Genomic DNA, 13,586 nt, shown 5'->3' on the forward strand with positions numbered 1-13,586 from the left:
CTTTCTTTAAATTTCAACAGACAACATTTAGAGTTATGTTCTGCTTGCTCAAAGGAATATTTCAGTTATTCAACTCTGATATGATAATGAAACTTGAATATGTATTTCAAGGAATTTCTCTTCTCGCTACTTTTATACCCAATGCTGGTGGAGGTCAGATACGTTATTTCCCCGTATGTGACATGGACTGTAATCCATACAGAATATCATGCCGATACACCCGTTCTCGCTCTTTTTTGGAGTTCATTTGACTCTTTTAGTTTTTGTTTGTTAAATTAATTTGTTATCTTTTCAGACGATATATGTGATTTTAGCATTGATAAATTACTGTTGCCATATTTTAACTTCTTTAGTTTAGTTTTCATACTCTTCGTGAGTTTAACCCATCCGGCTTTGACAAAGTTTCAATTTCAAGCAAATTAAATATTTTAACTTGTGTTGTTGTTTTCCTTATTGAAGATTGCATATTCATTTATATTTTGTTAATTTATTTTCACTTCCAATGACGAAAACGGTCTTCTCGTTCTTGTCTACGTTCAGCATAAGAATGTCAGTTAATGAACCTTTTTGAAATTTCCTCGGAGTTCAGTATTTTTGTGATTTTACTATTTAGAGTTTCCTTGGAACCAGAACAAAGTTTAACCTGAAAAATCGGATAAGTTTTTATCTTTTTTCACGAATACTAATGACACAGACAAAGCAAACGATAAAAATTATCGAAACTTTTGATTTATTCTTTTAAGTACTAAAGAAAAACCAAAAATCAATGAAAAATTGCAAATTAAAATGAAAATCGAAAACGTGAAGCAGTTTATTAACCACAGCAGCGTTCGATTATTTCAATCCAATGCTGCCTTTAAGGTTTGTCCTTTTTATATTCTGATATTAATCTCACCTTTTCAATATGATGTATGTTCAAAGTGATGGTTTAAATTAAGCATTAGCTCTGAATTGATATGTAAATCTATGTAGAAATTTCAAAGAGAGTTATTGTTATGATCATCGTTAATGCTGAGTAACCGTATATTGATGTGTTCTATTGTTCCAGGTCCTTAAAGCATTTAAATGAGCATACTTGTCATTAAAAAATCGATTTGATTATTTTACAATAATACACATTATTCAACTTTAAGTTTTTTTCCCCCAAAAACGAGAAAACGATCAGGGCTTTTATAAGAAATCACTTTGAAAGAATCGTATTGATAAATGAAATTCAATACATTAACTTTTATGCGACAAAACAAAAAATACTGATATCAAAATGTTTAACCGATTTTGCCATTTGATGAGGGACTTTTCGATTCGAATTTTCTTAGTGTTCGATAATTTTGTTATTTTTCTATACAATGATGTTCAGACACTAAAAGAATAAAAAAGTATGACGGATTATCATAGACTAGCTGCAAAGGGATATGTTGAAAGGATAAGCGTCTCCTCCAAAGCTACTCCATACTTAAATTGTAAAATAAAGGCATCAGTAGTATACCTTAAATTGATATGTTCGTGTCTATATTATTAAATCATATAGTATTGGTCTTCATATACATACACAAATGGTAAAGTATAGATTGTCATAGCCCCCCAAATTTTTTACCAACATTACAAGAATATAACAATGTCACTTTCAACATACTAATGACGAATAAATGGTTTGCCTGACTAAATATCTACAAATCTGTGCACTAACTACATACAAAAAATTCGCTGTAATGTCTAAAATCCGCGGAGGTCAATGTATGATGTTAAACTTATTGAAAATATGTTTTGGGGAATATGTGTGTGTTTATTCGTTATTTTATAAACATTTATAGCTCATAAATTATAGTATTCACGAAGACAAAATGTCCAAAAATTATTCTTGGTGTTCATTTCTAGAAAGTGATTGCTATAAAATCAATGAAAAGTTAAAATATTTGTATAATGGATTGAAGTCAGTAATATTGCAGTCAGTTGATATATATATAATAAAACAGTGATTTTTCCGGATAATTAAATCATTTCATTATATAACTGTTGATTAGAATTATTTTACGTATGGTCTTATTGAAGATCCCATTTTTTCAGTTTTTGTGTTTTAGTAAAATTTTCTCTGGATGGGTGGATTGTTTGGCTCCAATAATCTTCTACCCAAAACTATTTTTACTCTGCTAGATTTAAAAAGAACCTGCCTTGTTTTAAAGCATTTGACCTGGTTTCATTGCTATTACACATTACTGAGATGGTGTTTTACTAGTTGAATTAATTTGTGCATATGTGTGTGTGTGTTTTCAATATTCAACATGGAAGACTAGATCATTTTTCTTTGTAGTTGAAGGTAAACACAGGCTGACAATTAATTTGGAGTTCATGCAAACTCGGTTGTTATAAAATAAGAAGATGTGGTATGAGTGTCAATGAGACAATTCTCCCTCCCAGTCACAATCTATAAAAAAAAGTAAACAATTAGCTGTATTTGACAAAACTAGGAAGGTTGGTCCTCAATGCTCTTCAACGTCGTACTTTATTTTGCTTTTTTTTTTAACTTTTTCGGATTCGAGCGTCACTGATGAGTCTTTTGTAGACGAAACGGTCGTCTGGCGTAAATACAAATTTTAATCCTGGTATCTATGATGAGTTTATTTATAGGTTAAAAATACGGCCTTCAACACGGAGGCTTTGCAAGATAGAAAGAGCCACAAAACGACTAGGGTAAAACATTTCAAACAGGCAAACCAACGGTCGGTCTTATCTATGTTAAAAAGAAACACTTATGAACCATATCAACAAACGACAACCACTGAACACTAGGTTCTTCCTATTGGCTGTGAGAATTTTTTTATCAGCCCATAGACATAATTTTGTCATTTGACTGTGACGTCATCAACGTTTTTTCATGATTTACTCCTTGAATATGGAATCTAGAATTAAATTATAAGGAATTTTTCTGTCTATGTCGAAATAACATAAAAAATGTGGTGCACACTGTAAAATAACCCGCTACGCGCGTTATTCAGTGTGCACCACATTTTTATGTTATTTCTTCATAGATAGAAAAATTATTACAGTCATTCCTTAAATGTGATTTGAAAATCAGAAAACTGCTGCGCAATGACCCATACAGCAGACTTTGTCTTCTATGCAATGTATTTCTAAATAAAAAAAAAAATATATATATAGAATACGTTGTTAAAATTTTAAACCGGTGCTGTTTAATCCTGATGATCTTTCCAATTCAAGACCGAGTATGAACATGACTTGAATTATTACCTGATAGACTTTGTCTTCTATGCAATGTATTTCTAATTAAAAAAAAACAAAAAATATAGAATACGTTGTTAAAATTTTAAACCGATGCTTTTTAATCTTGTTGATCTTTCCAATTCAAGACCGAGTATGAACATGATTTGAATTATTACCTGATCAGAAACAGTTTAATTTTTATGATAAATGTTGTTTATATTTTTATGATTAATGTTGTTTATAAGTTATAAAATATAATTCGTATTTCATATAACAACTACTTTCTTTTTTCAAAATGTTTTATATTATGCGAGTCACGTGCATGGGGTACTCAAATTATATTATTTAACTGTAATGAAGTAGAGCAATCGCTAATTTCCCATTAGAATAGTAAATTTTATTGAAATAATTAAATAAAACAAGCTCGTTAAATTATTACCGTATTTGGAGGCTGGACTTGCATTCAATATCTATCAAACTGACATATTGATTATACGTGCACGTGGTACAGGAATATTATCATCTGATGGATCAAATCTGCGTCACCTGGCCGTTTCATTTGACAAGAGCAGACGACAGGTTTCGACAGAAGAATTTGAAATTTAATATACAAAGTATATTTGAATGGCAATATTCAATGAAACATTATTTTCATCTGACTTGTGAAAACGTACGGTATATGGATTAACAATAATTCGTTTACCTTTGCATAGGTAAATAATTTTTCATGGGAATGGTGTATACTGGAAGGAAATACCTCAAAGTATAGTTTTATTAATGGATTTTATCTATGTAATAGTGCAATATAATCATGCCAGGGTGACAGACAGACTGCAGGTGGACATTTACACCTGAATATGTCACTACTTCGGACATTTCTATTCCTGACAATTTCCGGAAGTCCCTTGATAACAGGTAGGATTTCTTTTACAATGAAATCAATTATTCAAGAAATATCAATCTTTTATTATGCTCTAGTAATGTGCATGTATAATTAAAGCTTTTATTTATAAATTATGATATGTAAATAAACAACTTGTTTTACATAACTACTACTGGCTCATTACACAGAACAACAACTTATTCGAGAGTAAGATAGTTTTTCCTTAGTATATTTCTAGAATTACCCCTGATTTTATTCTGTAACACGAATTGTAATAAATTTGTCCTTATTGATACTTGAACACTTTTTGAGGACTTTTTTTAATGTTTTACCTGTTCAGACAAAATTAACACCTGTAATTGTGTTTTAACCTGCACTTATTTTTTGTTATAATCATAGGATCAGATTCATAATCACGAATACATTTTGTAATAGGCTGTAATTTTCATACCTATTAACTACATTCCTTATTGTACGAAAGGAAGTCAAATGGAAACTGATTCATACAATATCTTGAATGAACTATTATATCTTATAATTTTAAACGTTATTTCTGAAAAGGCAAACATGCAAGATTGATTCAGATAAGACAAAATGCACCTAATGTTGCTGCTCTTTACAGTTGAAAACAAAAATTGCACCAAAAATCTTCTTCAAACTATATGGCAGTTGTTTATCATTTGTTCTGTTGATTGATAGCGTTTGATTTTGTCTATTATTATGGATTTCCCCTCTTTGTATTTGCATTGGAGTTCAGCATTTTTTGTTATACTGTTTTGTCATAAACATTAAAGTTTGTTTAATATTCAGTCGTCAATTACAGAATTGCTTTAAAGAATTAGTTTATAAGTTGAAAAATTAAAAGATATTAAAGGAATTTGCGCTCTGTTCTGTTTTAATCATATTTGTAATACCCCTTTTTTAACTAATGCTCGGATTTGGGAATGTACTAATCTATTTGAATGTAGGCATCAAAGCAAAACCTATTTTTACTTTTGATTTATAAGAAAAATAAAACTCAAATGCAAAGTGGTTGAAGTACAAAAAGTATTTAGATATCAATGATATGATTGAATTAATGAAAGTTTGATAAAACATGTTAAAAGGCATTAACATTTAAAAGCAATAAAATAATAAAAATAAAAATTCTATCCTCTTGACTAACAATTGATTATTTAGCATATGAATTATACACACACAAAAATCAAGGATCAATTTACTTAACTGAACTATCTGATTCACAAACTATTCTATATTGAAACCAAGCTTCACAGCTATAGTAAAATTATAATATGAAATCTTATCTGTAATGTAATACTGCATATTTTAATGAATTGACATTTTTAGCGCAAAGAATGACATATGTTATAGGTAAATAGATTAATGAAACCGATTTTAACGCGCATGACAAATCATTTTTGGATTTTCTTTCATCCGATACGTTTGAGAAGCCAAGTAAATAAATCGTTTAGAAATCTTCAAAATCAAAATAATTCTAACCCCGCCAAATTTCCAAGTCACTAGCATGTAATTCAGAAGTGATTGTTTGTCACTGAATATTATACTTTGTCAGTTTGATGTTTGTACATAGTGTTTTCATTGGAATGTTTTACTTCGTTTTGGAGCTCGTGGACATTCAATATACTGAACCTAGAACATAATATCATGACAGTTACTGCTCGATGAAGGTTATACGGCCATCTTAACAGGGACTGGTAAAATACATAGTATTGCTGACCATATTCTGAATTCAACAAAATCTTTTCGAACTTCACAAATTTAAGTCAGACAAGAAACTAATACATTTCTAATAAAATGAGTATTCGTGGACGAATGAACAACAGAAGTATTATAAAAAAAAATACAGCTTTGCAAACACGTTCAAGTTGAGCTATAAGCTTTTACTCACAAAAAACACACGATATCACGGATCTCAGACCACTCTGTCCGTGATAACTCGATTCTAATTTAAACCCCCTAATTATTCTGGAATTCATATTTTATCACATATAAATACAGAATCAAACTGCACACCCATAAATATAGCATTTACAGTTCACCGTAATTTTATACAAAAGAACGTAAATTTGTCTTCAAGGTTTGATAATCATATTTCATTTTTATTTATAAAATGTGCTGTATGTTTCTAATTAAAACTTAAAAAGCTTCTGAAAATCAAAATTAGTTGTTCGGATACTGTTTCTTCGATGTATAGAATAATGGTATGAGTAGGTTAAACTTGCATGAATTTCTCATCAACTGACATAAAACTTGTAAATCGAAAATTTATCTTTTTATTCAGTTTTTAAGTTATTCAAATGTTAAGCAAACAGATAATTTAAATAACCTTTAATACGTGGGCTTATTTTTTAATAAAAATCTCCTGCTGGCAATTTCACTCGTAGCAAAGAATACATTCAATTTTCAAATACATTTTAACCGTCCTCGTAACGGGAGAAAGTCGACCTCTTTGAAATAACCATTGTTGGCGATACAATGGAACTGTAATTTAACAAATCGATAGCCTTAGAATGTTTAAAATATATTGTACCTGTCTTATTTATATATTTTTTTATTTCTCTTAAAAGTATGGAAATATTTCAATAACAATGATAGAAAGTTTTTGCCTTTTCGTCAAAACATGTATGATATAATTTTGACTTTGTGACAAAAAAGGGTTGTAAGATGAATGAATATTTACAAGTACAGCATATTAAATCGGATGCATGTAATTTACATGACTTAGAAATTCAAAAGATATTCGATGGGAAATATTCCAAATTGTTGAGTTTGATTCGTAATTCTGGATTTATTTTATTAGGAACGCATAGAGCTTAAAGTTTGGAGATCTGTTGCCGGATAATTAAATGAATGGGAAATTAAATGAACACCCTATTCTTTCTGAGGTCAAATTTGACGGAGACATTTGTAATTTCTTTCCTTGAAAAAAAATCCCCAAAACTATTCTGTTAGTTAATCAAGTTTAACGTTATAAAAATAGCATATAAACACAAGAACGGATTTTGATCGTTTTTGTCCGCTTTTTCTGTTTACATATTATATCAATCAACGTAGAGGATACATTTTAACATACAAAGTGCATGTATCAAACATTTTTTTCATCCCTATTTCTCGAAAGACATATTTTTTACTTTTTGGTTTTGTTGCAATTCAGTATTTCTGTTGTTCCGTTGTTTTCCTCTTATAGTTGATGTGTCTCTTGGTTTTGGTTTTCTACCCACATCCGTTTCCTCTTAATCGATTCATGACTTTTGATCAAGGTATACTACTGTTGTTTTTATTCATTTGTTAACTAATTGTTTTTTAAGTGGAAGACATCGCCGTCCTTGTTTATTTTAGCCAGAATAAATGTATTTATTGAAACTGAAACAAGGTGGAGAGAAGACAAACTGGGCACGATACAACAATCAAGGTATACCAAAGGCCTAGGGGGGTATAAGACAATAGCGTTTGTATGTTTTTGAATAAGTCGGTATAATAATCATCGAAGAGATAGTGCTTTTAATTTAGTACTCCAGGTAAACTGTTTGTCTCTACAAGACTCATTAAAACAGTTGCAATGCAATATCGAGTCTTGTTTTCAAAACATGTGTTTTGATCACTGTTTGTATCTTGGTTGGCATTTTTAGCCATATCATTGTCAGTAACCTACATTTGTTAAGGATTGAAATAACATGTGGATCAATCATTTATATCAGAAACGAATTGTAAAATCGGCACTAATCAATTATATTCAAACGACATCGTGCCACCATAGGAAAAGGCACAAAAAAAGCTTTCAAGTCTACAATTCCTAACAGATTTATATGATAAAGTTTTAAAAGAACACGAACATAAATATATTGGAGTTTCTACCCTTGGACAAAATATTTGCATTAGTGTCGTGCATTGCGATGCTTAGGTAATGATCTATATTAAGTTTTATTATCAAATATGTTTGAGAATTACGTCGTTAGTAATAATAACTCCGATATGCATCAAATTATATGACCGTTTATTATATTTTTGAACATGTTGAAAGTAGTCCAAATATGGCTTAAAGTATGTTGATGTTTCGGTAGGCGAAATGTGGTACATATTTGGTGTATTCTGCATTAAAAAAATTATAAAAGGTATATCAAACTTTTCGGACAGATTTTTCATATGTAATTGAGTTCACCTCGTTATCAACATTATTCATATACCTTCCCTTGTTAAATTTCGCTTAAGATATTGGAAATAAGAAAATATTTTGTCGACGTTAAATGTAATTGCATTTATGGTACATTTACTATTCTCCAAAAGACTATTTTCTATTTAAGTTGATCGATCATCATCCCAGTATGACCTCTTCTAATTTACCTTTCCTGATGACATCGTGCAACCAGTATAGTCATACCTCTAACTGAGATAGGATTATATGGACGACCTATAATGCCATTCCTTCTTTGAGACGATTTATTAATTACAAATTACTCCTTCAAAAAAAAGGTTCTAAATAAAATGTATTCTCATCAAATTAAGTCCTTTTTCTCTCTATAGAGGAAATTTTTAGTGGTAAATTTGTTCAATTCACTGTGATCCATACACAATCATAGTACTCAAACCTTTATTTACTGTAGACATATTAATGGCATTACTTGTTAACTGATTAAAACTAGTAAGTCTCCAAGACATCAATTTTCAGAAGTTTAGAAACGATAATAAGGACTATTTTTGTATATTTAATACTCAATACTGTATCATACCTGTATACAAAGAGACATGTTTATAACTTTTAGTAACTATTATTAAATATATGATTAAGTATATCAAAGTATATTAACAACACACTGTTATCCATTTCAACTTTCTCAATAGGACTAACTAAAGTCGACAGTAGTTTACTCATGCAGGTATAGGGAATATACCAAATAAAAAAATATACCGAACTCCGTGGAAAAGCTCAACACATCAAACGAATTGATAACAACTGTCATATTCCTGAAATGGTACACACATTTTCTTATGTAGAAAATGTTGGATTAAACCTGGTTATATAGCTAGCTAAATCTCTCACTTGCATGACATTTGCATATAATCTATCAGTCAGCAGTTACAATTATTGTTTGCTCTTTTCAGTGTTGTCGTGCATATCATTACCAAAGACTAGATATTCATTTGTGAAGATGTTTGCATTAAATGAATACATATTTGTTGTCATAATTTTAAATTATCTCGTTATTTTGTTAAGCAATACTGTGATCAAAATGATAAGGAACATCATGTGACATCAATTTCTATGTCTTTGATAGGCTATTTAGTAGTGATTAAGATATGTTTCTAATATACCTGTTGATAATGATAATGATTGCTGTATCGAGTCTCCTTCTTTAAGCAAGTGAAATAAAATACGACTGGCTTATATTTATGTTGTATGCAGAAAATGACATTATTCGAAGCTCGACACTCCGGAAGAAGAGAATCTTATATATCAATAAAAATTAGCACTGGATTAAAACAATGTTCAGGTAATCAATAACCATGCACATTTAAACAATGAGGGTCGATTGAAAACTAAACTTTACGACAAAAGAGATGATTTCAGCTTTCCAATTGTGAACTTTCCATTTCTAAGTAGCAACATTCCAGCAGCACCTGCATACGGGGTATATATCTCCCAATTGATACGATATTCCCGTGCTTGCATTTCCTATCATGATTTTCTTGATAGAGGGTTACTGCTCACAAGGAAGCTATTAAACCAAGAGTTCCAAATGGTGAAGTTGAAATCATCCCTTCGTAAATTTTACGGACGCCATCACGAGTTGGTTGACCGTTATGAAATAACCGTTTCACAAATGATATCGGATATGTTTCTTACGTCGTAACTACAATCCCCTTCCCTTTCATGAATGTGACCTACCGAATTAGACTATTTACCGGATTTGTAATCACATAAACAACACGACGGGTGCCACATGTGGAGCAGGATCTGCTTACCCTTCCGGAGCACCTGAGATCACCCCTAGTTTTTGGTGGGGTTCGTGTTGTTTATTCTTTAGTTTTCTATGTTGTGTCATGTATACTATTGTTTTTCTGTTTGTCTTTTTCATTTTTAGCCATGGCGTTGTCAGTTTGTTTTAGATTTATGAGTTTGACTGTCCCTTTGGTATCTTTCGTCCCTCTTTTAAACAATACGCTATAAGCAAAACAAATCACCTGATTGGTGAGTCTATCATTAAATGCAATAATACATACGTCGAATCATCAAAGTTGTCTCAATTTTTATATTGCAATTATAATTATAAGTACAAAAAGAAATATAAGAAAAATTAAATCAAATGTTTGAGTCATTAAAAATCCATTTAATGTAAATCAAATATTTAGGGCAAATAGAAAACAGAATTTGTATTTTTGTCATAAAAGCACATAGTCACAAAGAATTACATTGCACATCAAACCTTTATGAATTTATAAATCTATAATGATGCACTGATTTGAAGGATCAAAGCACGGTAGGAAATTAACAAAACGAATTACAATTATTTGCAGTGTACATGCACATTTGAAATGAGTTGACAATCTTACACACAAAATCAATATTCAAACAAAAATCGAAACCACACATGAATCTTTTATCCCCGAAATGATCAAAGCATGGTAATAAGTAGAAAAAAATACTCAATCATAAAAAATGTAATCAGTTTGATCGCTCATCTACAAATAAACTTTTCTTTTCATATTTATATTTCAAATTTCACCCCTGAGAATGTTTAATACAGCATTAAATAAACCTTTTATAAATCTCATAAAAATTATAGCCTTTTACTTAAGTTATGAACAATTACTTTGATGAAATTGTCCAAGAACCTAATTAAGTTCTTAAAAAAATATCATTATTACAAAAAATGTAATGGCCTTCAGAAAAAAATGTGAATTATCATAAGCCAAGTAAGTCATAAACATTTGAAGACGCTTTATTTTTACTTATAGACTTTGATTTTTAACATACCCAAAGAACGTACCATTGATGACATCTTTTTAGATTTAAACACATTTTTATGAAACATTATATATAGAACACATTAAATTTGAATTTTTATTGCGACATTTACCGTTAAAAACGTGTTTTTTTTTTGCAAGTAGGGTTATCGTGATCGCTAACAAAGAAATTCATGTAGCAAGTCAAGAATATTACAGTTGTCCTTTCGTTTGATGTGTTTGAGCTTTTGATTTTGCCATTTGATAAGGGACTTTCCGTTTTAAATTTTCCTTGGAGTTCATTTTTTTGTCATTTTACTTTTCACATACTTTCAGTTTATCATCTTATTCTCCTTGATCTTAGGTTGCATTGTCCTTTTTCAAAGTTCTAGCTTTTAAATAGTTTATTTATTGTTTGATTCTGACTTCCTGACTATTCCTATTCAAAGATACAGACAAACAAGTCGTGTCGAGTAAAATCGGTCTAACTCTAATTTCAATTCTGTTATTGATATGAGAAACATAATTTCCATCTATTCAGGTATATCAATTAAACAAAAGACGGTATTAATGAAAGATGTCCAGTCTTTCTGTTCATATGTAGTGAACAGAAATCAATAAGGTAGTTGAAAAAAACTTATTTCTGTGACTACATACATTCAGCCTTAGGTTAAGAAGAACCAGTCAATAATTGTGCCAATCGTCGAATAATAACAATGATTAATTTATACCATAAACACGTTTTATTGTTGATTTTAGTATTAAAGAAGCTATTTATTTCATCACACTATTGCCGATCGGTTTTAGGTGGATTATAGAATCAACACTTACAGAAGTGCACTCACGAAACCCTCTAGTAAGGAAAAAACCCTATCAGAAATCGATCGCAATCGACTTGGCTAAGTAGGTTGTGATCAATATTAATTCATCTTATGAAAAGATTTTACCAAATGTTTAATTTCTAAACACATATTTGATTATTGGCTGTACACTGCTGAAGATATTATAATAGTTACTGCCGGAAGTATTTTTGAATATGGGAGACGGAATTGCCACCTGGATACCGGATGCATCTTTGTGCTTGTTTTGTAGACTTATGACAAAGGTTGCTTTGTGCATTAGTCTCATGGATTCAGATTTTAAACTATCTATTATGTATGCTGTTGGTAAAGAACAAACATGGGTTTGATACACTGTTTACTATATATCTGTTTGATATGCATACACCAATATTACTGTTTACTTGTACAATGAGGTTGCAGTTTACAAACACTGAGTTTGCAGATTACAAACACAGCTCAGCTCTCTTTAGTTGTTTTCCTTCCATGTTAATCAATAAACTTCATAGACCAATGCCTAAGTACTGATTATGTACCACTATGATTCTGTTAGTGTTTCATAATATAGGTATATTTTATTTGAATGTCCCTCTGTTATCATTCGCCCTTCTTTTATTTATATATACTTATTTAAACCGTTAGTTTTTGATTGAATCATTGAATAAAGTTATAGATAATTTTTATCTTGACTGTAAACAATCAATAATTAAGTGCCAATAATAAATCAGAATGGACAGTAATCTGTTAATAAGATTATTACCTGCCTAGCAACTATATTGACCACTCGATCTATTAAATTTATGGCATACATAACCATATGGTATTACCATTTTTATCTTTTAAAACATTATAAAATTCATATCACATTTTGTACCATTACAATTATGTAGAAATGATTACGTATTTATTGTATAGTAATGTCATGTTCCGTATGCAACTAAATCAACAGTAATAATGCAACTGTGTCCACTAAAAACAACATGGTGCAATATTGCTGGCATAAGAAGCGATTATCTGTTTTATATTAAGATTTGCTAAGCAATAAAAAGTTTGTTGCACAAATATTGATAAATGTCATCACCCATAGAGTATTGATGTCAATATTCTATCTGGGACAATATTTATCAATATAAGTGATTGCAATCTTTTTTTATAATTAAGCAACATCTCTGTCGTGTATGAGCCAGATTATGAATTGAATGAAAGGACGATATTATCAGTTTTGAACATGTTACAGTTAATCAAGAATATTTTTTATATAGTAAATTCTTATTACGTTTAGAACTAACTTTGGTAAGTCCTGGGCGCATACTGACACATACTTTCAGAATTGAATACAATATGCAGTATAAAATAAACTACTCTGATTGCATGAACAAGATTTTATCTTATTCTAGTTACATAAATCTTTGTAATTGATTAATTAAAATCATCAGGCGGGAAGAAAAAAACATACTTCTTTTAAAAACATTATGGTATATATTTTAATTCGAAAAAGGCCTTTGGATATAATTAATGATTTTGTTTTAATATATGAGAATAAAGAAATGTGATATGAGTATTGAGACAATTATTCTCACAGAGACCACAAAATTATGTGGATGTGAGCAGACAAAGGCAACCGTACGATCTTCAATATTAAATGAGCATAAGCCATACGTTATTGTTGGCTAAAAGACACT

At 30.1% G+C, this 13,586-nt stretch overlaps 1 protein-coding gene across 2 annotated transcripts in view; it reads left to right on the forward strand.

The window, feature by feature from the left end:
* Window positions 1-3,715: 3,715 nt before the first annotated feature.
* Window positions 3,716-13,586, forward strand: part of LOC139524820 (cell adhesion molecule Dscam1-like) — a 53,307-nt gene continuing 43,436 nt past the window's right edge. Inside the window, exon 1 of one of the 2 annotated variants that reach the window (XM_071319923.1) lies at window positions 3,716-4,134. In XM_071319923.1, the coding sequence (XP_071176024.1) occupies window positions 4,077-4,134 (58 nt within the window). In that variant the 5' untranslated portion in view covers window positions 3,716-4,076. The remainder of the gene's footprint in view (window positions 4,135-13,586) is intronic. The other variant, XM_071319924.1, reaches the window with a different exon arrangement.

The sequence above is a fragment of the Mytilus edulis genome, chromosome 5, assembly GCF_963676685.1.
Source record: "Mytilus edulis chromosome 5, xbMytEdul2.2, whole genome shotgun sequence".
Lineage (NCBI taxonomy): Eukaryota > Metazoa > Mollusca > Bivalvia > Mytilida > Mytilidae > Mytilus > Mytilus edulis.